Source organism: Lytechinus pictus, chromosome 2 (genome assembly GCF_037042905.1).
Source record: "Lytechinus pictus isolate F3 Inbred chromosome 2, Lp3.0, whole genome shotgun sequence".
Classification (NCBI taxonomy): Eukaryota; Metazoa; Echinodermata; class Echinoidea; order Temnopleuroida; family Toxopneustidae; genus Lytechinus; species Lytechinus pictus.
Window position 1 is genome coordinate 53,767,403 of NC_087246.1, and position 27,612 is coordinate 53,795,014.

Here is a 27,612-nt window from a genome sequence, read left to right on the forward strand (position 1 = left end):
TCTAGCCGAGCTTAGTCTCTCAGGAGGAGAGAAATTGGGGGGGGGGGGGGTAGAGATGGAGGGAGGGGTTGCTAATTTTTTTTTACCTTTATCCCATCAACGTACTTCACCTACTTAATCCTATCTTACCCCCTATTCTCCTGACTCTCATGAACCCATTGCTGAGATCCACATAATAAAGTCAAAATGCTGCACTAAAAATTGCAATTCATGATCACTCATGCATTATATTTCAATTTAATAACGCATGAAATTTTCTCAAACAACAAACTGATCACAATTGATCATTAATTCATCTCAAAACCCTCAACTTTGCAAGTTCCAAACAAAAAACCTGAAAGAAATTGGAAGACTAATTCTGGTCCAGTCTATTTTTCGTACCCTTTGTTTCAGTGGGCAGTGCTCACTCAAGCATGAATAGTTTTCCAACTTTTTGGTGTCATTTGAAAGTTGACTTTATTGGCTTATATATATATATACCCCTTCAGTAACCCCTTTCATCTCTGTCAACCCAATGTTATACCCTAATGCACATGCTCTGTATACTTTATTCTGTCCCAAAATTGTGTTCTTCATACTAATCAGTCGCTGATGAGCCTTAGGGTGAAACAGTCTGTACGACTAGCTTAGTTAAGCAATCCAACCAATAAATTATTTATACTCAGCTCCTACACAGTCGAGCACTATTAGATATTGCAGTATATCACTATATACTTACCTACCTATATATATATATATATATATATATGAGTTTTCCCCCCAAAGTGACATATTTTTTCATTTGGCAGCCATTTCAAAAGTGTATAGTGTTTTTTTTTTAACGTACTGTACATTGGTTTTTGGAGACATCAGAGATGGGCAGAAAAGGAGCGATGGTGAAGGAAGCAATTAACAAACCAAGGGAAATATTGTTTGAAGAAGCAGACTTTTCTGCTTCTTTAAATGAATAATGAGTAGGAGATAGAAATATTATAGGGCCTAGAGATATTATCCAATGCATTGAAATTTCATTTTCAGTCAATAATATTGTATATTCTTCAGATAAATTACTTGTAGGCCTACATTATTTTGATCACTGCTTTTCTAAATCCCCTTCTTCATCCCACTCACATTCTAATTCTATTCTATTTCTCTCTTCCATTGACCCCCACCCTCTCTGCATATCTCTCTCTCTCTCCCTCTCCATCTATTTTGCTTCCCCACTCTCTCTGCAATCTAGTCTTTGTTCATGATCCTACATTCTATTAATCTAAAGACCAAATATCAGATAAATGTTTATAAGAAAGTATAGTTTAATGATAATATCACATCTCATGATTTAAGGTAAAGTTATGTTTAACATAGAAAACAATAAACAATCGTTACACTTGGTCATAAGAACAAGACGAATTTCAACAGAAAAGTCATTTCATCCTTATTTATATATAGTTGCATATGATGCTACCTTATCTTTTTCTTTGATTTAAGTTACTTACAGGTTTCTCCTGACTCAAAACAGTATGATCAAATACCGAGAAAATATCAAACAAAATAAACACTTAAAATCTAATCAAATTCAAAAACAGAATAACAAAGTAATGTTATTTTACTCTTTTACGTTATTTTGTTGAAACACTTATATGCATCCAATCCTGAATATGCAATGAGTGAGTTGATGAAGTAATTTCCCATTTCATGTGGAATTATTACATGAAATTACATTTATTCAAATTTTCTACTTCAAAAAAATGTAAAAATAGGATTTTAGAATCCATTAATTTTGTTGTCATCTGAGTGAAATCATTAGGGCTTTGCTTCTTTAAGTTTAATCTCTTCATGGAAATAATAAAATTATATCAGTTTCAGTCTAACACAAAGATATTGACATACAACAGGCAGGGGCCGCGGAACCGGGGGGGCTTTAGCCCCCCCCCCCCACTTTTTTCCAAAACCGTGTACAAAAACGTAAAAATGACCATATGATTGTGATTTTTAGCATGGTCAGCCCCCCCACTTTGAAAACCGTTCCGCGGCCCCTGACAGGGAATAATTTACTGGTTTTGCATTGCAATTTGCTAGTATTGTTACACATTAAAAAAAAGTCTTTCATGTAGCAAATTTTTACATAGGACTGTGCAGAACTTATTTGAGAGATTTTCTCTTGACTATTTGCGAATCAAATTTTGTAAGAAAAATTATTCCCTGTACAATGTTGAAAAATCAATTGTGTATAAGCTCATTATTTTATATCCTGTATAAAAATAGATATTATAGCAAAATAAGTGTTTCATCTATGCAGATACAGATCTATACAGATACAAAAAATGCACCAAGCAAGCCATCATGCATTGAATAAAGGGGAGGCAAGGAATGAAGTAAACACTATGCAAAATGACAAAGTACCTTGTTACTGAACAGTGAAAACGAATGACATAGTGACAGTAATTCATATTTAGGGCAATTCCATAGGTTGGTGGACATGAGCTCAATGTGTCTTTGTACAAATAACCCATCTGAACTGTAACGTGAGTAACCACTTTATCTGTACCCCTAGTAAAAACCATGTGTTCTTTTTTTTTTATTATATACAAATTTGTCTCCCTAATATACTTCTTTGAAATGGATATAATCAACTTTCATAAAAGCCTTGCATGAGGACACTTTTCACTTATGTCCACTTTTCATTTTATGCATGTCCAAATCATGTAACATTAGTAACCGACACATTTCAAAGATTTGCCAGAAGCATAATGAAATTTCCCAAGTTTTGTTTTTATACAAAGGATAGTCAGACTGCGTACTATGTTGTGATGAAGAGATGTTTAGTTCCTATCAATAATAATGGAGTTACAGCTCCAAGTATGAGTCAAGGTGTCTCCAAATGTAACGTGAGTAACCGTGGAATAGCCCTTTAGTGTCATCTATAGTTGTATCATTGGTTTCAATTGCATGTTTTATAATGACATAACTTGAACTGCTCTCAAGACGTTTACACAATTATCATTATAACATTAGTCTGTAATACAATTTCTTCCAAAAATTAATTTTTACTTCAAAAATAAATAAATACCCATACACCAATGGTTCACTAATGTATCTATATGCATATCTCATTTTGAATGAATTCCTTGCTCTCTTCTAGAAATTCTCCAGACAGCATCCATATTAATTTAATTTCATCAGTCAATTTGCACATAATACAAATATACTTAACAGGAAAGTTCATCTGACATCTGGTTGTTTTCAAAGAAAAAGTAATTTATCGGAGATAGACATCATTGTGAAAATTCATCAAATGGTAAAATTTTGTGATGTCAGTTGGGAACTGCTCCCCATTTAAAGCAGTATATCACAATATTACTTTTTTCCAGTTCATGATAAATAAACAATTTTTTTCATAGAAGAGAGAATGAAATATACTTTGAAGTCATTAAAAATTTGTGAAAAATAGCAGTTTTATGGAATTCATAGTCTAGAAAACCAGCTTGCATTTGTCATCCAGAAAAATGAGACCTAAAGGTAACAATTCCTGCTTTTTTAATGGATTTTCATCAAAATCTCATTCATTAATTCTTCTTCTCATATTTCTGTTTTTCTTAAGACCAACATGATATTAGGAAGGAATCTCACTTTTTGATCATTACTTTAGAGAATTGAGATGATGGCAACTACACAACACAAGGAAACAGTATAACAGTAAATGGTTTTCTTAGACCAGAAGTCATTATTTTGAAAATAGATAATATCTTGAAATATATTACTGTTGTAATATTTCCAGACGTGAACAAATATATAAAGTGCATCAACAAATGGCAAGCATTACCAGTGACAGATCTTTATCCAGATAAGACACAATATTTTGGAGGGGCCCACTATTGTACACAAACACTATGGCCCGTATTCTGAAGTCGGGTTTAACTTAAACTCAGGTTTAAAGTTGTGGTTTAAGTATGGGAAGCCAAAAGTATCAAAATATTTATTAAGTTTTATGTTACTTATGTTTACTGTGCTCTTTCCTGATTCATCGATGGTGAAGATGATCATCTATTTATACTTCCTAGACAATTATGAATAATTTGAGAGCCAAATGAGCTGAAGTATGATATCTCTACTGCTAGTGATTATGTAACAATTGGCTGTCCATACTTAAACCCCAACTTTAAACCTGAGTTTAAGTTAAACCCGACTTCAGAATACGGGCCAATGTATCTAATGCGGCTCGATCTGCCACTGAGCATAACAGTATTACTTTATAGATGAATCTATGCATAATAATCTTACTCTCTTTCACTTTCACATAATTATGGAAGGAAAAATATTCTTTAAATATTTACTCCATGTGTGACACACATGCTCAAAACAAATAGAAATAATCTTGATGATTGATTCAATTTTTTTTTAATTACATGATTTTGATTATCACTGCAGGGTAGGATACTCAAACCCTGTAAAGTAGCCTCCTCCAAGGTACCCTCTAAATAACCTAGTTCTTAGGCAGATAATTATATTCTCTCCTTTGATACATATGGCAAGTCATCATATTATCTCTGACATGGCTTTGGCAATAAATATCACACAACTATGTTTCTAAGAAAAAAGAAAATAACTCTTAATAAATTGGTTCTATGAGTTTTAGCTTTTCTAGAAAGAGCGAATGTACCAAATACAATTAGGTATTCCATCTGTTAACATCACTGCGCTGCGGGCAGAAAGCTGTGGGCATGTCTAAGCATCGAGAAACATTGAATGCTTTCAAAGCTTTACTACAGTCAATTAACGACAGACATCAATCTTAAACAAGTACAAAAATAAAAGAAAATCAAATTTGTCAGTTATCATATCGACATCTAAGTAGAAGTTTATCACCAAAGCACATACATTTCAATTCATTAAATGCCATGACATTGAAAAAATTATGCAATAGTATGTGTCCACGGCCCAATGACACAAAAATTAATGATTGATTGTACACTACACATATTTAATGTAATCAAGTATAAAAATAACCACTGTCATCAAACACTGGGCTTTGTGTTACGGGGCCAAGATCTTACAAACTGGCACTACATGCTCACATCTGTCTCATCGCTGCACAGTGGTATTTTAAAATACTTGGTGAGGATGATTACGAGGAGGAAGACATGAAGCTAGATGTCACATGAGAAGGATGCGATAAAAACCAAGACCTAACGTTAAGCACCCAAGGAGGGTTCCTGAGAAACAACAAAATTGAAAGACAGATTTAGAATCAAACATTATGTTAATCAAGGGAGGCGTTTAAACAATCATTTAGAATGAGTTAATGAAGATAGGACTCGGAGTTAGACAGTCTGAATCTGTTTGTCTTTGCCCACAATCTGTAAACATAATGTAGTTCAACATTCAGTCAGTTCCAAGATGTGCAGTAATCATGCATTTAACATATAAAATTTAATTAAATTGTATTATACTAAATTATATCTCTGTTGAGTATTTCAAAACTCTTCTCAAAACCTTTTCATTTACTTCTTAATTCTTCATGCACTTGGAGCACTTTATAAGTCACAGTGTAATCTATTATCTTCATCATTGTTAATATCATCATCAACATCAACATCATCATCATCATCATCATCATCATTATATTGCTAAAATACACAGACACATACTTTGGATGATTTTCAAGTGATACTGTTTTGATTTGCTTATGTTCAAAATATGCTTTTTGACACAAAAATACTTGTACAATAAAATGGATTCTACAAATTACACAATGAAATACAGGGTGAAAGAAACACACATACCTTTACCATCAGTGATGAAGTAAAAGTTTACTGGAGAGGGAGTTGTACTCACCTCATATTTTATTCCTAGTGACATAATACACAATCTCGATCACTACTTACCGGCAAAGTATTTGATCATATCTGTTTTGGTAGCTTCTAATTTTGCTGTCATGTTTGCTACCTCTGTCCGTATCCTTTGGGTAACCTTCTCCAATTCTTGTTCCTGCCCTGCAGACTAAAAAGACAGGAAAGGGAATGGCAAGGAAGAAAGAGAGCTAATCCACTGAGTGACAAACTAATTATAGATTGTCAAAGTTTCTATGGTTGCTACTGTGTTTAATGTTGGGAGGTTGATATACAATACATGAATCACTTTTTCACGAGAGTGGGCCAATTTTTCATTACTTACAAGTACATTTTCAAAACAATGATAAGTCTGAGTTTCAGAGTTCACATTGATTATAAATTTTCCCAGAGGGTGTTACTTTCTATTGTACACATATTTTTATTACTTTTATATAGGCCTACATTCAGAGTTTTAATGTGTTTTTTTGTTACATCAAGACTCTCAATTGAATTTATTTGAATGATGAACAAAAAGACATTGAATAAAACCTGGAAAAAATGAAAACAAAGAAAGGAAGAATAATTTAGGATTTACTTGATCCAATTTAATGAATTAAAATAATACATACCATCTCTATTGATCGACTCCTCTCGAGATTGATGTCTAATTTCACTGTGTTGGCAAGCTTTTGAATTTCATCCTGTAATATCACAATAACAATAACATATCACAATATTATGGTCATCATCATCATCATCATCATCATTATCATCACCATCATCATTATCATCATCACCACCATCATCATCATCATCACCATCGCCAATGTGAGTAGATTGATAATTCAGTGGACTAAAAGTGTTATCACTTGTGTACTTCATGGGATCTACTAAAAATCTGTTCATAAATTAGGTTATGCAGGAAAATGGATCTAGCATTTGGGACTGAATTGTCAATAAACAAATTTAGTAACATTTGGCAAATAATAAAAAATCATTGCATTTCTTGTTTACAACAACAATTTTAATCTCCTAAACATATCTAAACTTAAGTTAATGGGAATACAAAATATTTGATAATCTAATTTAGCACACAGATCATGTTCCAGTCATTCATAAAGGGATCTGTAACTTAGAAACAACTTTATGAAACACCCTGGTAGCTATTAAAGTTAAACACATTTTGAAATTATACTACCTTTTTATCAAACTTCATAACAAGGTATATGTAAGCTCTGCTTTCCGGGTTTTCGCCTCCTTCAAAATTGTGTCACATATATACTGTATTCGTTACTATGTCAAATATTATTTTGTATCTGTTTGAAGGAAATAAATGTGATTTTCAATCAATCAATCAATGTATTATCAATGATTTGGCATCACATGTAATTGGAGCAATGAAGAAAAATGAGACATTGAGATCCTCAACTGTGTTTTCATCAACCTTTAGCTTTTCAAAAGTATCCCAGGTGTACTGCTTTTTACCCTCCAGTTCCATATGAAAAGTGCAGAGATTATCTTTATGTGTACAAGTGTCGACTTCTATATTTGGGGTCTCAACTGTATAACTCCAATTCAAAGGAGAAAAGGAAGAGACTAAGAAAAGTCATTACTCCAGTGGCTTATCACACATTAATAAACATTGAATATTAGGATTAAAACAAGAAGTAACAAGGAAAATATTTAAATATACTCACAGCTAATTGTTGCCTAAGTTGGTTGACTTCTATTGCCAATTTCTGTATCAGAGGGAAATGCAAAATTGGCATGATTTACAAAAAAAGAGTGATGGTCTCTAGAAATTGACATGAAAACATCAATATGTAAATGAGAAATACATCAAATATATATATATATAACTTGCATGAAATTATCAGAGGTTTATCACATAGCATTGATTTTCATATCACTGTCAACTTTATAGCAAGAAAGCAGTTAAAAATATAAGTTACCTCTACGGGTGACCTTTACATTTGATTTGAGTCTGGGTAAAAGAAATATCTGGATTTATAGCTTGTTTCATTGATTCATTTATGGCAATTTAGTTGTCTACAAATAAACCAACAAACCCCATTTTCCCCACAATACTGTCATTACCAAACCAATATCATTTATAGATTGAAGACTTAAAGTTACAATTACAGTAGAGTTAGAATAAGACAATCTTTCAACAAGTGGAATGCCTCTAGCCGTCTCACCTGCATCACGCGATTCAATATAGCAGCAGTGCTGATTTTGAAAACTACTATAACTCGCACAAGATGTTCAGTGATACTTGGTTACTCTTATTTCCATGTTTTATGAACTAGACCAATACACTTATAGAGATATGATGGCAATTCAACAAATACCCCCAACGTGGCCAAAGTTCTTTGACCTTACATGACCTTTGACCTTGATCATGTGACCTGAAACTCGCACAGGATGTTCAGTGATACTTGATTACTATTATGTCCAAGTTTTATGAACTAGACCAACACACTTTCAAATTTATGGCTGTAATTCAACAAATACCCCAATTTGGCCAAAGTTCATTGACCCTAAATGACCTTTGACCTTGATCATGTGACCTGAAACTTGCACAGGATGTTCAGTAATACTTGATTACTATTATGTCCAAGTTTCATGAATCAGATCCATAAACTTTCAAAGTTATGATGGTAATTCAACAGATACCCCCAATTCGGCCAAAGTTCATTGACCCTAAATGACCTTTGACCTTGGTCATGTGATGTGAAACTCATGCAGGATGTTCAGTGATACTTGATTAACCTTATGTATAAGTTTCATGAACTAGGTCCATATATTTTCTAAGTTATGATGACATTTCAAAAACTTAACCTTAGGTTAAGATTTTGATGTTGATTCCCCCAACATGGTCTAAGTCCATTGACCCTAAATGACCTTTGACCTTGGTCATGTGACATGAAACTCAGGCAGGATGTTCAGTAATACTTGATTAACCTTATGGCCAAGTTTCATGAACTAGGTCCATATACTTTCTAAGTTATGCTGTCATTTCAAAAACTTAACCTCAGGTTAAGATTTGGTGTTGACGCCGCCGCCGCCGCCGACGTCGCCGTCGGAAAAGCGGCGCCTATAGTCTCACTCTGCTATGCAGGTGAGACAAAAATCAAATAATTGCTGCATCGCCTAAGACCACGCAATTTTCAGGCCAGAATATGAAAATCATGTGTTTAATTTATCTTTTAAAGTCAAACTGTCATTGTCTGTAATTTCTGTAATCCTAAGAGATTCCACTTCAGTGGATTCACCTATATTTCAAAATTATCATCTAATCACTAGCATAAATCTTTGCAGTACACCAATTGTTCGGGGGGGGGGGTGATCTACTGTTCCACCCCCCAAACAATAGGTGTGATGCAAGGATTTATCCCAGTGCATATAATGCAGCCTAACTACTCCCATTAGAAATCAAATGCAATTGAAATCGAAATTAATTTATTTACAAAATTTTTGAAATTTGACTCATCTCTTCTGAGACTCCGAACAATGTTTAAAATCATTGCCTTGTTGTGTCTGTTCTCCGCTTCTACCTACCTCATTCTCACTTCTAAGAGCAGAGAATTCACTTTTTTCTAGAATCACCATGTCTTTCTTAACAGAGGCTATGCGGGACATCACTTGCTGTATCACCATTTCCTGCAAGTTTAATTCAATTGAATTATATTTCATTTTATCTAGATTGAATTCATTAGAAAATATTTATAATTTCAATATACTACGTAAACCAACAATGGAACATAAAATCAATACTAGTGTACAGTATACATGTACATGAATAGCTAAACAAGGATAGAGAGTGGTAGATGTGCACAAAGACCATACACAAATTATAAATTAACAATAATGTAAACAATAATATAGCAATTACAACAATAACAATTACATCAATAATATAACTAATCAAATTTTCAAAGATTACATGATCCATCAAAATGTACTTCATATAGGTACAATTTCAAATTTTTACCCCCCCCCCAAAAAAAAAAATCAGAGGATGAAAAATTTTAATGGTCACTACACTGTTGCAAGATTGGATTGCTAGATAGTGTAGACATATACATGTAACAGACATGTGATTCGGTACAATGCAGAAAATGAACTGTATGCTTTGAATGGGTGTTAAATACCACTCAAATGGATACTACATGGTTTCAAATATTACTGAGAATTACAACTATCATTGAAAGAAATCAAGTTTTGATATGGAATAATATTGTTTAGATGTGAAATCTAAATGATTATTTTTATGTCAAAAGTGGGCTTATTTGGGTACTTTGCACTTAATTAAAGGTCAAGTCCACCCCAGGAAAATACTGACTTGAATAAATAGATAAAAATCAAACTAGCATAGTGCTGAAAATTTCATCAAAATCGGATGTAAAATAAGAAAGTTATAACATTTTAAAGTTTGGCTTATTTTTCACAAAACAGTGATATGCACAACTAGGTGAGTCAGTCGATGATGTCCATCACTCACTATTTCTTTTGTTTTTTATTGTTTGAATTATACAATATTTCATTTTTTATAGATTTGACAATAGGGACCAACTTGACTGAACCATAGAGTATTTAATGATGCTAATTCCACATGTTCAGGGAGGAATTAGTCTTTGTATCACTTGACAATGAGGAGAAAATTAGAATATTTCATATAATAAAATACATAAGAAATAGTGAGTGGATGACGTCATCAGTCTCCTCATTTGCATACCAGCCAGGATGTGCATATAACTGTTTTGTGAAATTAAACGAAACTTTAAAATGTCATAACTTTCTTATTTTACATCCGATTTTGATGAAATTTTCAGTGTTATTATGCTTGTTGGATTTTTTTATTTTTATTCAAATCAACTTTTTGTTGGGGTGGACTTGTCCTTTAAGTGCTTTTAATTTTATTTTGAAAACTCAAACAGATAATATTTACTCTCCATGATTTAAGATTAAGAAGAAAAAAAAAGCCCTCAGTTCACTAAATTCTTACTATACTTAGTTTTCTTTTCATCTGGTACAATATCCATTCTGAATAAATAAATCCTGTTAGTAATTTTTTTCCTCGAACAATTTGGAAAAAAAATCAGTTCTTGCAGACTTATTCACACAGAAAATTGGTTTCAAAATAAGATTTGTCTTCAACAATTTACCTGTTGTTGTTTAGTTACAAGTTCTTTATGATTTAGCTCAGTGCTTTTTTCCATGATATTCATCAAGATTCCTGTCAAACATTCGGCTTGTTCTACTGTTAAACCTGTATTGTAAAGAGAATAGTATGCTCTGTAATATAAGTGCAAGATGAAGGAGCATGAACAGATATTCAATACTAATTTTTTGTGCGTTATCATGTAATGGTGCTTATTTTTACTTTTAACAAATACCAAATCAACAAAGGAAATTATGATGGGTATCAAATGTGTAGTAAAATGATCACTCATTGATCATCTTTACAAGAAGTAAAAAAGCTTGTAATAACCCACTTCCCCCTAAAAAGAAAGCTGCTCAGTAAATATCTAGATTACAATTTGACTGAAATTAATATTTCTAAGAACATTAAAAAAGATCCCTCAAAATCACCATTCAATGTTCTAAGAATGAATACACCTTTTGATATTTCTAAGTGTAAATAATAAAGATTGTTTCAAATTCATATGAAAGTTGTACTACACAGGTGCAACTAAAAATAAATCATGAATTCTCCTTAAGATTACAAACAATCTATTTTTACTTAAATCATGAAGTAGGCTCTTGTATTCAACTTTGATAACTTGCATTCACTTTACAACCATTCAACTAGATATTTGCCTTTTTCATCTTTCCCTTCTTAGCTTCTCAACCCTAAAATACTATAAGGACTCACTCATTTCAATAAGTCACGATATATTGAATTGTAAGAATGAAATTGAAAAATTAAATTGGCTTATTCTCTTGATATAATCAAAATGAAAAAAAATATATTTACTGCCCATCGTCATCAAGAAATCAAAAGCACTACTTACCACTCTTCTCCATAGCTTTGACTGCAGTGTGTGTATCAATGAAGATTCTGTCTGTTGTTGTTACACTTTGACACATGAGTCTTTTGTGTACAAGAGACCCTGTAAGGTGGAGTCAGATGTAAACCAGATAATCATTTTTATAGGAGGTAGATACTCTCTAATGCACAATGTTAAAAACATCACAGTTTAATATACCAACCTTCCATGGATGTGGGTGAAACAATCAGATTCATGAGCGACTATTATTTTGAAGAGTAAAAATTAAATAAATGCTTCTACCATTGTTATATCTGAAATAAGGTAGCACATGACACTTAAAAGTCTTTTCGAAGATTTATTAAATTACCAACAAGTGTATGTCACTATTCTTCCATATAATCACTTGACTATATGAAATGATGTTGATGATATAAAATAAAAATGTATTTTATTGGATAGATTTTGCAATATCCTGATGCCTAATCGAAATAAAATACATGTTGATATAGACTCTATCTGCATATTTTTGTTTTCTTTTTGACAGAGGAAATAAAACCTCTTCCCAAGGCAATCAACTGGCTAAAAATTGTTGCTTAAAGTTTGGTAAAATATAATTGACAGAATTCAATTTAGTTTTTGGCCAATGGATATGCTAAATCACCGTAAACTGAAACTGACTGTGCCAAATAAGCATTTATCCAATAGATAAAGAAAAATTAGCCCCCCAAAAATGAACAAAAAATAATACATGTATGTAAAATGAAAATAAAAATTAAATTCCAATACAATATCAGCCTTCCCAGAATAGTGTGTAAAGTAAATAGCTGAGCATGCGTAGACATAGGGTACCATTCAATCTGAAAAGTGAAAATGACTGGCCAAGGTTTATCTCAAGTCATGTCACACATCACCAAGAAATATATACCTATCAAAAGTACGGCAAGGTGACCCAAGTCTGCACAGTGCCCCTTGTCTGCATGCGTATCTGCGTGATTCTAATAAAATGAGATGTATACACAATGTCCACAAACTTTACACTTGAAATGTATAGACAGATATTCATTAAAAAATCTGAATTAAAAATGGTGGAAAAATATTGAATTTCAGGCATTTCATGTGACGGCCTTCATCAAAATCACTGAATCGTGAGTAAAGTGAATCAGTGTGGAGACATGGGGAAATATTTTTTTGTTCAATCTGAAATTCAGTGAAAATGAATGGTCAAGGTTTTTTCCAAGAAAATTATATAGTTCTCTCACAATTTTATGAGATTTTCTTCTTCAGGTTACATCTGCTTCCTTCAGCCAGTTCAGGGTTGAAGATTCTTGCAGATGGAATTTTGGCATACTTACTATAAGGAATTCTTATAAGTATGCCAAAAATCTCATAAAAAATATTCTTAGAATATAAGGAACATTATGGACTTAATAAAATTTGTTTGTTGGAATAAAGAGAGATTGCATTCATCATATTTAATCGTAAACTTAAAGTTTAGGTGCACATATACATGGGGCCCCCCTTCATATCAGTACTTTTTTTTAATGAGATACTTGGCACACTTAACGAGGAAGCTCACTCTGACGAAAAGTTTATTATTAAAACAGCAGAAAAAAATATCAGTGAAGGTTTGAGGAAAATCCATTGTTATCATTATTATTATTAGATTAGCCAAACCACGAAAACTTCACCTCTTCGGCAAGTTTTTCCCCCCCGTCGTCTCAAAAAATATATTTTTCCGTTTTTTTCATGAATTTTCGTTTGAAAATGTGTGCGGTACACTACACGCACACGAATGGGACACAATCCCTGGCTTCGTGGAGATTAAAAACACTTGAACAATTTTCACTTTCTAATTCTAGGAGCCTCCTGGGCCTGTTGCATGAAATGGTCTTTGGTAGAACCGCTATACGTAAGAACGAGATATCGCTCAACTGTTTCAGAAAGCCGATTTGGGCGATACAAAGAATGGTCCTTGGAAAGACACCTCCAGACATGTCCCTACGTAGGCATGATCTTCTTTGCACACCGCCCGCCACCGTCAGCATTGAGAGAATATGCGTTTACGGCAAGCCACACTGACATATTACCTTAAAACAATTTTGGGGGGTCATTCGAGTGCACTCTGAAGCATTTTATATGGGATGGCGCCAAGTTATTTTTTATATGGGGGTATAATTTCAGGTCGTCTTGCACGGCAAGACGACCCAAACAGTTGTCATTTTAACTTCTCCGGGGTCAATCTAGGCCCAAATAGTTTCTTTAAAATATGTTTTCTTTTAATTAGTCTCCCTCCTGTCTTTTCCCCACCCCTTTTCTGGTTTTTTTTCCAATTAAACTTGAAATATTGAAATGGGCGGCAATCTCTCTCATTAGATAAAAATAACATGAAAACAATTAAAAAAAAAGAAATTATGACTGGTAAAAAACGTGTTTATAACGTTCAGCAAAAAAAAAAAAAAAAAAAAACACGATACAAAACTAAGATGTTACTAAACATGCTAAATCATTTATTTATTTTTAGTTCTTTTCATAATGACAATTGTTTTGTTTTGCTGAGATTAATTGTAATCAATGAAAATTAATTAATGGATTTGTGCTAACTTGAGATGATGAATGAAAAAAAAAATCAGCAGTAACAAAATAGTTAATTGAATTTAATATATAGATTAGGCCTAATAGCTTACAATCTATCACAATCATTACAAATGAAGATAGGTTTGTTGTACCAATAAAAGAAAAGATTATGGAAAGTCCATACAAAGAGGCGCATTTCAAATCGGAGGGTAGGCCCTATCAGCCCCAAAGTCATGTTAAAGCAATAATGTAGTCTCGAATCCTTAACTTTGAAATGTTGAACATATATATTTTTTAAATATTCTTAAAGCTTATATTCTTAAATAAACTTCCCTAAAGTTATCAACTTTAAATATGACCAACGTTTATGATCGTTGTCATTTTTAGCATTGTTTCTGAAAATTCCATTGCGGATTGATTTCACACATTTTTCTATGTTTTATTATTGCAAAGCACTTCTTTAACCACTTGGACATTTTTGCAGCAATTTTCATATTTTGCTTGTCTTCGATTACTCATCATGCAAAGGTATGTTTATACTCTAAACACTCATATTTCTATTTCTTGCGTGATATCTGACAAATAAAATAAATAAATTAGATTTTTCACACGCAGCGTCTCATATTTTCCTTTTTAGTCTCAAACAATCAGACACATTGATTTTGTTTACTCCATTCAAACCCTATTTTTACCTCAACAAATAACATTTAACACATAGTTTGCAAAATTATCATTATAAATAAGTATTCTATAAAAAAATCAGAATATTTTACTAATACAATGTCGAAATTGCTTAGTTAATTCAATTTCTATGTCGGACAAGGGTCTCTTTCGTTGAAATATCAATGAAAGGTGTCTCTAAAAGGACACCGTGTTCTAAATAAGGGAAATAATGAAAATTTCGATTTATCCATTTTGTGAATCTTTAAAGTTTTTTCTCCCTTTTCCTCATAAAGTAAGCTTCATACATCAATTCTACAATCAGTAATAAATAAAACATTATTTGATCTCCATTTATTGAAATATATGATTTTATGAAAGGTCGTCATTCCGAAATAAAAGGGGGAGTGGGGTGGGGTGCAATGCACTCTTCGAAGTGTTTTGGGCAAGGAAACAACTTAAAAAAGTAAAAGATATCTTCAAATCAATTTTACTAGCTAAATTCAACGTGTTCTTCATGATTAAGGTCTACTTTCATTCGCATAACTATTTCAAAGTTCGATCTGCGCAAATCATTTTTCACTAACTTTTCTAAAGTAAGTGGTGCTCACTCAAGCGGAAATATTTTTAGACAGTTATATCATCATTTGCTTAATGTATCTGTACCAATGTTAAATTGTGGAAAAATCTTCAGGTTACTACAAATGTATAATTTTACAGGATTTTTTCTAAGTGTAAACTTTTTTTTGATACGCACTATATCTTAAATTCAATTAGCTATTTTGTTACTGCAGATTTTTTTTGTTTCATTCATCATCTCAGAAAAAAAAAAAATTGTAATTATGAAAATGACATAAAAATAAATAAATGATTTAGCATGTTTAGTAACATCTTACTTTTGTATCGTTTTTTTTTTTTTTGATGAACATAATAAACATGTTTTTTACCATTTATAATTTCTAAAAAAAAAATTGTTTTCATGTTGTCTATCTAATGAGCTGAGAGAGATTGCCATCCATTTCGATATTTCAAGTTTAATTGAAAAAAAAAATGGAAAAGGGGTGGGGAAAAGACAAGAGGGGGATTAAAAGAAAATATATTAATTTTTTTTTATTTTGGCCTAGATTACCCCGGAGAAGTTAAAATGACATCTGTTTTGGGTAGTCTTGCCGTGCAAGACTACCGGTACCTGAAATTATACCCCCATATACAAAAATGGCGCCATCCCAGATAAAATGTATTAAGAGTGCACTCGAATGACCCCCCCCCCAAAAAAAAAAATGTTTAAAGGTGATATGTCAGTGTGGCTTGCCGTAAACGCATATTCTCTCAATGCCGACAGTGGCGGGCGCGGTGTGCACAGAAGATCATGCCTACGTACAACGTAGGACATGTCTGCATGGAGTGGAGGTATACCAAAAGCTTCGGTGTTATGTTGGTTGTTCAGCTGAACTCCGTTGGCTTCACTCACCAAATACAGAGACCGAAGTTCTACTTCTAGTGCGATCTGTTCAGGGGACTCAATGGCCATATGTTTATGTACTAAGTTCGGATAAAACAGGGAAGTAAAGTTGCACGACAGCCGAGGTAAGTCACTGTTTTGTTCCTTTTAACTTGATTTTTCCCCGTTTTTTGGCAATTAATGCCAAGACTGTACTCACCCTGTAGATCGTAGAGGGAATATTAATTTGCATTTCTGTAGCGTTAATTTTACAAAGGTCTGGAGGTGTCTTTCCAAGGACCATTCTTTGTATCGCCCAAATGGGCTTTGTGAAACAGTTGAGCGATATCTCGTTCTTACGTAGAACGGTATACCCAGTTGTTGTGTGTCCGGACAGGTTGTGTGTCCGGACGATCAGCTTTAGAAAGTCTTTTGGAAAAATTTAATACAAGCGAAATTTCATAAATGTTTAGTAAAAAATGTAAGGAAATATTATTATTATATACCTAGAGAACAAAATAGAAGATGATTAATACAAGTACAACTATTGAATTCATATTTTTAGTGTAATCCAAAGACAAAAAAGAAGGCTTCAAAAATATAAAGTGTCCGGACACCCGACCCCCCATCCTACTACGAAAGACCCTTTCATGCAACAGGCCCCAGGCCCCTGGCTACCCCCCCCCCCTTCATGAGCACAAACACAAGCATACAGAAAAAATCACACATGGGACTGAAGTAGATTTTTACGGTATTTTCTTGGACGTTGTAAACGGTCTAAATTTTGACCAAATCGACTCACCAGACAAATTTAAGATAGGAATTTGACTTCCAGATGTTTCAGAGATATACTTCGATATGAACCTTCTGTCTGTGACTTTCAGACTCATGTCAAATAATTTTTTTACCATTGACAATTTAGGGATGGGAGCTGCCATTTTGAATATCCCATAAGCCATTGCAAGGATTTTTCTTCTCGCACGTGACCTTTGTGTTTCAAAAGAAGAAGCATGATTGGCCAATTGTCGCTGACTCCTCGTAAAGCTAACTTGTTATTGGATAAAACACGATTGCAGCCATTTTTAAATAACAATTGTGCATAATCAACTTCCGCATTTATCGCGATCGCATCGCACACACAAAGCCTAATCAGCAGTCAGCTCAGCCTAGTTCAGTCAGACATTACCAGACACGGAACAGTGAAATATAATTATCTCAAATGGCGTCCCAGAATTTAGACCCTGCTTTAGCTATTGCTGCACAAAGGAGAAAAGACAAATCTTGTAATTCACCTAGCAAAAAAGATGGGCATTCCGTCAGTCTACGGTAAGTGAACTTAGTTACGGTACTTAGTCAGTGAAGAAGCCTTGCTTTGGTTTGGGCTTGGCTGGGCTGGGCCTGCCGCTGGCGGTGGGGTTTGGACTGGTGCACTCAAGAGTTCATTACCGTACATGCCGCCGTGCACGTGAAAATCAAGGCACGACGGATGCAACTCTCTAAAATAAATATCATATTTATGAGCTGATCCTTCCACTTTTTTGGAGATTCCTCATTCCTGGACTCTGGAGTCCAGATAAAACACTTCCATGCGATTGCACGAAATTATTTCTTCGAAATCTAAAATCTAATCAAATTGTTCCATTTTTCAGAAGAGACGTTTATTAGTCAGTTGTTGGCCTAACTTCATGAACTTAAGTTAGGCAGCAAGCCGCCAGCATTAAAAAAGCTTATTTTATTGATTGGATTGGTTGATGATAAAATATTGGGCGTGTCGATCATTAAAAATAAAATTAGGGTGTCTGAAGCCACACTGCACTGAAAAGTGTCAGCATAAGACAGGCTGATTTAGGGGAAAATATGGCACATTTTTTTGGGGAAGTTCAGGCTACTAGAAAAATGTGATCTGAATTGATTATTAACTTGTGTTTGGCATATATGGAAAGAGAAAATTCAGGGGCTTCTTTTGACAGTAAGGACAAGTTTATATGATCATTTTAAATAAGGATTTAGAGATAAATTGCAAACCCTTATTTTTGTGTGTGTTGAGATTGCCATTGCCATTTCCCCATGCGTTTTCTGTGGGAAAATGAAATTTCTGATTTGCACAATTTTTTCACTTTGTCACAATTTTTCCTTGTGATCTGGTTTCCAAATCTTTATAAAAATCATACCATCAGAAAGAGCATAAAAAATCCTATTGGACTCTTTATGGACAAGTTTTTGGCATTAATAATAAATTTATAACAGCTCTCGGAAGCTAAAAATTTGGATTTGTGTGTGTCCATTTCTTAACTACACAGTCTATGGCAGAGAAATGCTGAAAATTGACCTAATTTCATTCTTCTTTTTTGCAGCCAATAATCAGATTTTTTTCAAAAATGTTACATTTCTGTCAGTCTGAAGGTAATTTCTCTTCAAATTCACAAAGAAAATGTGATATTTTCTTGAAATAAGAAGAATAATATTTTTCTCCAGACACCCTAATAAAATGGGGGACGTCCTTACAGAGATAAGACAATTTTCAGAATACCGATTTGAGACAATTTTAGCGAGCTGTTATCTTGCTGAGTTACAAGAAAAGTTACAATACAAGAATATTTAAGACAATTTTCAGAATACCACCCAGTCAGTCCGCAAATGAGCAAATGAGCAAGATTTATCCAAGTCCTCTCGTGGCTGAATTCATGTCCCTGCAAAATCTCGTGAATTGTGAGACTTTCTTTCTCAAACTCAAATTTAACCACTTTCTTCTTGAGTAATATTGATTATTTTTGTACCATGGGCAAGAGTAAATGTTACTCTTTCATATTGGTCATTTCTTTTTAATGAAATATTTTGATAAATAAGTGAATTTTTTACCTGAAAAGATGCATCAAACAGAATTTTCTTCCTCTGTTTTCACTTGCCAATTGTGCAACATTTTTTGTGATTTAGGCACCAACATTATTTATATCATCAGAAAGCTCAAAATCTATACTTTCTTACAATGTCACTCTCGATATGTGGCATCTTTTAGATGGGTCAGCAGCCAGCTTTTTCCATCAAGATGCAAGACGAGATTTCTGAAATTTCTGAGTAACATAAAATCCAGAGTTCTGATTGGCTGAATACTGTTTTCAAAACAAACAGGCGCGGGTAATTTGAAGAGATTACCACATGGTGAGTGTGACTGTGCAGAGGCCCAGTGTGGGGAACATTGGAATTTGCGTGGGTGTGTGGTCTCTATGACCAATCAGAGCGCAGTATTCTTGTTTTTGAGCTGCAAAATGTACTTGGCCTATGAAAAGCTGGCTGCTGACCCATCTAAAATACATCTTCTTATAAAAATTATATCATATTAAACCTTAGATCTTCAGCTTTATCATGATCTAAAAATCATTTGTGCCCAAACAGAAATTAAGTGTGAAAACAACATCTTTTGTTGCATGAAAAAAAATATTTTGTTTCATGTTTTAGATCAAAAGTTTTTCCTATAGTACAACATTCTTTTAAAAATACAAACACATGACCTGAAAGAATGATTCTTCTTCTTTACAACAATACCAAAAACATGAAATTTGGTCAATATTTAGAGCAGCAATGGCCGAATAAAAAGAGGTGTTTTGGTTCGCACCAAGCTCATTAACTATGCAAAAACCCTCTAGTCATGAATATCACTTGGATAAAAGAAGCTACTTTTTCAGGGCTTGCGGACTGACTGCACCCCTGGACATTTGGACTTAGACTTCTAGAGAATTATATTTCTCTTGATTATTCAATAGGCCTAGATCTCTAGATAACGTTCAATCTACTTTGCTTGTGCAAATTGTCCACACAGATTCAAATCATTGCTACTGCATATTTGCAGAGGTCAAGTTGACTTTGTAATTAATGATTTTATTCATGAATCTGTTTTTAGTGTTATTTATTTTCCTTATTTCATTATAGATTGCAAAAAGAACTGCGGACCCTCATGTTGGTGAGTAGCGCTCTAAAAAATATTTTGGTTATGTCAGCTAGAAGATTATCCCCATTTCAGGAGATGTTTAGCATGTTTATGATATTTCATGGAAGTTCTTAAGTTTGAGGTAGTAAATAATTTGGTTTGTAGAAGAGCTCTCTTCTTATTTTAACCCCAACAAATTATGAATCTTTAAATTATGTCCTCCTCCCTCTCCTTACCTGATTTGAGAACTGTTATTAAAATTGTCAGTGTACACCTGGGAAATAGAAAAAAAATACACAGGGCTTGGGCTAATTTTGCCCCCGAAATGCTCAATAGAGCAATTACCACCAAAGTGTTTGTTTGTATGAATAAAAAGTACCAAATAGCTCTGGAAGGAAAAATGTAATTGCTAAGAAATTAGCAAAATAAGCACGGAATTCCATCTCGGGTATTTTTTGAAGCATTATTAATACACTGTGTCACTGTCCCACATGCTTTTCTGTGTAAATGATCATCAGAATTATCGATTTTGAGCCAAGATTTCATGATTTTACAAAGATTAAGTTTACATCTACCAGATCTGTATCATATACTATTTTGACAATTAAGCTTGATTTAAAAAGTTTCTCGCAAAATAATTGTTTGCTTCTTTTCCAATGTTGCAGATTTAGGCAATAAATTGGGAAATGTAGCCCCAGAAAATTTTTGGCTGGTGTACACTCTAATTATCTTAGTTCTTTTTCTTTACCTGATGGTGATATCACCAAGACACTATCAGCATACATGTTACATGAACAAGATTGATAGCTTCGGTCTCTTTTTTTTTTCCACTGCACTCTTTCTTGCTTCCCTCACCGTCATAGGTGTAGAAGGAGAAACCCAAAAATAAAAAAAAGCCAAAAAAAAATACACCAAAGAAATTAATTTCAGCTGTATCATCTTCAAGACCTTTACAGAAGACTTTCAACTTCTACCAAATTTTGCTACATTTGGCAATAAATTAGTTTCCTAAGCTCTCATGACTCAACTTATTTTATTTGTTATTCAATTTTGTTGCTTAATAACTGTGTATTCCTCAAATAATTTTCTATTTCATGTGGTAAAAGTAAAGTTATTTGGAAAATCATTCTTGTGTTAACTGATAACTAGTGAAGGCATTTTGTAAATTAAGCCTATTATGTGAAGATGATTTGTCATTTTGTGTTTCTCTCTCTTTTTTTTGTTGTCAAAAGACTTGTATGGGGAAAGGAATTACAGCGTTTCCAGATGGTGATAACATATTCAGATGGATTGGAACTGTAGATGGACCTGTTGGATCGGTAAGGTCATTCATAGAGAGGCATGGACAAACCCATCGCAACCTTTACTTCATCAACTTTCTTTAGGAAATGTAAAGTGTGAAAGTTAGAAAAATCAGATGCATTTTTAGAAAATTGTTCATACATGAATTTGCCTGCATACTGCATAGGAATGGTACTGAGAACAATAATAGGGACAGTGATTTTCCGTTTCAAAAAATTGCCTTTTCCGTTTCAGAAAATCTCAAATTCCGTTTCAGCATGTCAGAAAACGGAAATTCCGTTTCCCCATAGACTTTGTACACACGGAAAATTGACAATTCCGTTTACACATTGAATAGCAAAATCACAACACGCACACTCGACTCGCACTGGTCAAAATTTGTATCTGCTACTGTACCAACAACACAATAAAATCCGTTCTAATCGGATCTATGCGGGTGCATAAAATATTTTTACACACCCATTTTGCATGCATACATCCTCACCTTTCATATTATTAGCATTATTTCACAGTGAAATGATATTTCATCGATAATTTTGGGGGTTTTTGGACATCGTTATCATCAATCAACGGCTCTTGCCAATCCGCCATCTTGGATTTTAAGACCACGATATCGTGCTGTTACATCTTCAAACGTAGAGGGCAGCAACACACGACCGTGTAAGGAGTTGAACGATATGTGTGCATGTGAAGCCCAACACCCGGCCGGCCGGGTACGGGTACGGTGCGGGATACAATCGAGTGTGCTGATGTCAAGTGCAGTCACGATGTGTGAATTGTCATGATAGTAGCAAAGTGAGATCGTGTTTTCTGGGTTTTTTGGGCCATTTAATATTCTCATTTTGTTGTGATTTTGGAGTAATTTCTGTTGCTATTCTGTGTATTTTGAGGGAAAAATACGTTTTCCATGATTTTCCGTTTGAAATGCCACTTTCCGTTTCAAAAGGCCCTTTCCGTGAATTCCGTCCGTTTTCCGCGATCGCGGAAAATCACTGTCCCTACAATAACCTTGGGTAAGAATGTTGTTAAATGGGAAAGAGTTTGATGAAGGATAAGCGTGTTATAGACTTAACTTTAGGGTTTGTGGCATACTTTGAATTTGTTTTTAAAAGTCAAGTGGTGTATGACTTTATAAACAACCTATTGGGGTGTATATGAAAAATATATATATATGAGTGTAGAGGATTCTTGGTGACTTGGTCCATGATGCAGTGTAGTATTTTTGATCTTGTTTGAATAATTAATTAAATTGAATTTGAACAGAAGAAGATATGCATGTAATCCCTAGTGGATCAAGAAACCATCTTGTCTTGTCATATTACAGTTGTAAGTAAAATTACAAATAAGAACAACTTCATTGTATATACATGTATATATATATATGCAGAAGTCGACCCCTCGGTTAAGTTTGAAGGAGCTGAACTTATCCTTGGCTATTTGCTGACTTACTGATATTTAAGAGCCTATTTGATTGGCTCGACCATTAAATGAAAAGGCAGGAAGTTATGGGTGTAAGCCTCTTTCACATACTTCCTCTTTGTTCATTGTAAAAACATTTATTCGGGGGGGGGGGGGGAGTTGGACATTCTTTCTAGACTCTGCTATGCACAACCAACATTTCCAGCGGTTCTTTGGGAGCTTTTCATTTTGGAAGTTTATTACCAGACCTTCCTATTCTCTATCACCGACTTTCCTCATAGGCATAACCCATGTTGTATACATACTTTGTCCTGATTCATGGATACAATACAAAATCATTATATCATATCTTTTAAAAGTATATTCCAGCTTTTTAACTGTATACCCTACTGAATTTATTTATTCATATTTTGGTTGACTTTGCTCTAATGTGTACAATTCAGTTTACACAGAGAAAGACGAACATAAATAATCAGGCTTTGCACCTTTGCATCTTCTCTCTCTGTCTCTCTCTCTTGCTTTTATTAAAGCAGTCTGATTTTCACCTATTACAATAAACCTCCTCTCTTGTTTTTTTTTCTATGACCAGGTTTATGAATCTCTAAAGTTCAAGCTTTCTCTAGAGTTCCCATCACGTTACCCATATGTTGCTCCAACAGTCAAATTTGTTACCCCAATATTTCATCCAAACGTCGACCAAGATGGCAATATATGTTTAGACATCCTAAAAGAAAAGTGGTCAGCGTTGTATGAAGTCAGCTCACTTCTAATGTCATTGCAAATCTTATTAGCAGGTGAGTATTGGAATCACAAACATATTCAACAGTATACTACCTTATTTCTTTTCAATTCTAGTAATTGAAAAATAAATAGGTTGTTATGTGTCTGGGGGGTGTAAAGATGGGCAATCCATTATAATATGTTACTGCATATACCAAACACAAGTAGTTATTTATTTTACAACTATTATTTCAATGTCAAATCTTTGACAGAAATTATTTTTTTTTTATGTAAAAATAAAATTGAGACCTATTATTTTTGTGAAATACACAAAATTTTCTAATGTAAATTCACAGTAACTACGCCCTATTTCTAACATCACTCGTTCAATTTATATAGTTAATAATGCAATTTTCCTAAACATGGTGTACTACTTTTATATATCTCAAACAAGTAAAATTTATAACTATTTAAAGTATTTATCAATTTTCCCTTTTGTTCCTCCCCTTATAGAACCAAATAATGACAGCCCTCTCAATGTTCAAGCTGCGGAACTGTGGTCAAACCAAGCTGCATACAAGAAGACAGTACTAGAGAAATATCATAAAGCGACATCAAAATGAATGTGTGGGACATTGTGATTTCTTTATGTGACAGATTATATTTATTACAGACTATAACCAGTAATGGCCAACTGTAGAAATGTACATAATGTAGATAAAATGAACGAAATCATCTTCCACTGAATAAAAAAAAAACCTAATAGGCAATGATGTACAAAAACATGAGTGACAATTAACAAATGAGATAAAATATCCTCTTTTACTTAGAGATGGATGGTTTATTGCATTTGTCATGATTGTGATTGCTGCAATTTCTGTGAGAATGTTGAACCTTTGTTTATAACTAGTGTAGTCCTATTTTCAATAGCTTCAGAAATAGAATGTGTACGTATTTCATGTGTATCAATTATTGATTCGGAAAACACTGAAATAGACATATTTTTAAGGAACTTACCATTTCATTTAGATATAAATATTTGAAAAATCAACATTCTAAACAGTAATATTTTTCATGTTAGTGACAAGGAATCTTGACTGTTCTGGATTTGTGAAAAGTGTCAGAGAAAAGGCTTGGAACTTGGAATTATTTTCCCGAATAGGTGGAATACTAGTATTATCAGGGTTCATACTGATCAATTTTCTGGAAATTCATGAAAAATCAGTGATCCAAGTATTCTCTTGCTTCATGGCTTTCAAATAAACATTGGAACTCTTTATATCATTTCAGTGCGTCATGGAGGACTGGAAGTTTTCTGCTCTAGAATGTCATATAGAATACATTTATTTTCATGAATTGTTCTACGTCTAGGTTTCAATAAACTACTCCATGACAGTACTTTTATGTTTTCATCAAAACGTACAAATTTGAAAGAAGCAAGGCATTGATTTAACTTCTTTACACATAACCAAACTTGATTTTGCCATTGTTTCTATTTCAAGTTAATTTTCAACCATGTCAAAGTGCTCAAAATGCAATTATACCTTTTGTGCCATCATCATTTGTTATTGTTCACTCAAAGGCATATAGGATAACTTTACAAAGGTCTTATTTAAAGTTAATATTGTTCATATGGACTAGAAAAACACCCAGGATGAAAAAAAATCAAATATGTGTAAACACTTTCAAGATATCTGACTGAAAAATCATCATTTACTAAATCTGTGGAGATTAGTTAAACGTGATAGTGTATGGGATGAAATTAAGAGGGTGTTCCCAAACAATTTATATCTCACATTTTATGATTTTTTTTTTCTGGGCTTCATTTTTATAACATATCACTGACACTTGAAAAATGGGACCTTGCAGCTCTGATTTTTAAAAATCAAACCAATGTTTACCTATGCCTCTAAGATGATGTATTTTGTACTTTTTTCCATATCATTGTGCTCTAAATGTACACAGTTTGTTTCCATTGTCAGTTTCATACAATGCATTCAACTCAAAACAGAATGTCTTTTCTTTTCAATGTTGAATAATCATGAAGAGTGAAATCATGCATTTAAGAATGAAATGATTTTATTTTGCATTAACCAATAATTCAATGAAAAATGCCTGTAATGCCTGGTTTCTTTTTCGGGAGGAGGGGGGGGGGGGGGTAAGGTAGTTGATTTAAGAAATATATATCATTCGTATTTTTTTTAATGACATGAACATATCGTTGAATCACATAAGTCGCGAGATTTGTGTTTCAGCTTTAATGCCATGCCAGAGGTCTATCTGTGCCTGCATTATTTTGTATCCAGTGTCCATTCCAGTTGGGCTGGAACAATTTGAGGACCATTTCATAAATAATTGTCAGCACACACAAAAAAATACATTCTCTGTCTGTTGCCATAGAAACAATCAGAGGCCAGTGATTCTCAGCCAATCAATGACGTCTAATTTAGTCATCGCCGACAGTTGTCGGTGGACAAATGTTACACCCCCTGATCAGAAGTATACTGGTTGGATGGACGATTGTGTGTTAACAATGGTCCATCCCAGGGACCTGTTGCATGAAGAGATGCTATCAAATGCAACTCCAATAATTGAACACAATTTGATAATAAATTAATCATAAACACACATTTATGACTTGTAAGGTGTGTTTTATTGCAACTCTTCCTGCAAGATATTAATACCAAAAAAAAAACATTTAGCAATGTGTCCATCTTTTTATTGCAAGTTAATTGTCACAACTTTTATGAAACAATGGTCCCGATGTGTGGTTGATACACATGTGTTGTAATTTAGTTTCACATGGCTTCAATTTATTTGTAATAATTTCTCGAGAACCTAACAGAATTCTGCATCATTTTCAATCTTAGACTCAGAGGCTAAATTTGAAATATCGCAGAGATAATTTTTCCTTTCATATATAAAAATATGTTTTACCCCAATTTAATGAGAGCACTGTATTTGAAAAAAAGTGTATGGATATTTTTTTAAATCATATTTTTTAACCAACTATGGTGTAATCTTGTTTCAATTTCTATTTTAAGTGAATCTTAGTCGCATACAACTTCCACACAATTATATGTTACGTGGTGTTTGAACTCATTTCTCACTCGTATACAACCACTCGAACCAGTGATTTATTACAATATCTTGCAATGCTGCCGATAATTTGATCATTCATCTTAAAGTTGGCTGTATGCCATGGGGAATATATTTCACTTGTCCATGGTAAACAACTGAATATGTGTGTGTGAGTGTCATTTTATAATGTTTTTCTATGTATGAGTAAAATAAATATGTTTAAATTGAAATTTAGAATCTTCTGTTTATTTTCTTGTAGCTTGTAGTAGGAAGAAGCTCCTTGGTAGTAGCGTCTCATGTTGTGATCAGTGTTTTCAATGAAAGGCCTGCTACTAGCTACCAATTCCTTGTATCTGATTGGCCAACTGCAAATCTGCTTGTTAAAAGCACTGATGAAATTGCTTCGTGAAACACACTCCAGCTGCATTCAGTTTAGAGGATTATGCAAGTACATCCATTGTACTCTGTATTGCACAATAAAAATAAAAAAATTATGGAGGTGAATCTGCAGAAGTCGTATCTCTTTGAATTGGGTGAATTTTGACTAAGAGGCAAATAACGCACAATATTCTATAATCTGGATCCTGTTCCTTAAATGCTTGTTATAATTACAAATGCACAGTTCCTATAACAAGTTTACTATCACCCAATTCATAAAACAGTTCGTAAGACTGAGCAAACAGA

The 27,612-nt window shown here is 33.5% G+C and overlaps 2 protein-coding genes across 2 annotated transcripts; one reads left to right on the forward strand and one right to left on the reverse strand.

The window, feature by feature from the left end:
• Positions 1-1,740: 1,740 nt before the first annotated feature.
• LOC135153146 (mitochondrial calcium uniporter regulator 1-like) lies at positions 1,741-17,453 on the reverse strand. The gene is made up of 8 exons (XM_064095165.1): positions 17,284-17,453; positions 11,828-11,926; positions 10,979-11,082; positions 9,372-9,473; positions 7,508-7,549; positions 6,440-6,511; positions 5,865-5,979; positions 1,741-5,192 (listed from the first exon to the last, which is right to left on the reverse strand). Exons 1-8 carry the CDS (start codon positions 17,438-17,440, stop codon positions 5,134-5,136), a joined length of 750 nt encoding a protein of 249 aa, XP_063951235.1. The 5' UTR covers positions 17,441-17,453; the 3' UTR covers positions 1,741-5,133.
• Positions 17,176-27,158, forward strand: LOC135153147 (ubiquitin-conjugating enzyme E2 C-like). Its single transcript, XM_064095166.1, has 5 exons — positions 17,176-17,807; positions 20,409-20,439; positions 21,639-21,725; positions 23,717-23,921; positions 24,361-27,158. Exons 1-5 carry the CDS (start codon positions 17,701-17,703, stop codon positions 24,468-24,470), a joined length of 540 nt encoding a protein of 179 aa, XP_063951236.1. The 5' UTR covers positions 17,176-17,700; the 3' UTR covers positions 24,471-27,158.
• Positions 27,159-27,612: the final 454 nt, after the last annotated feature.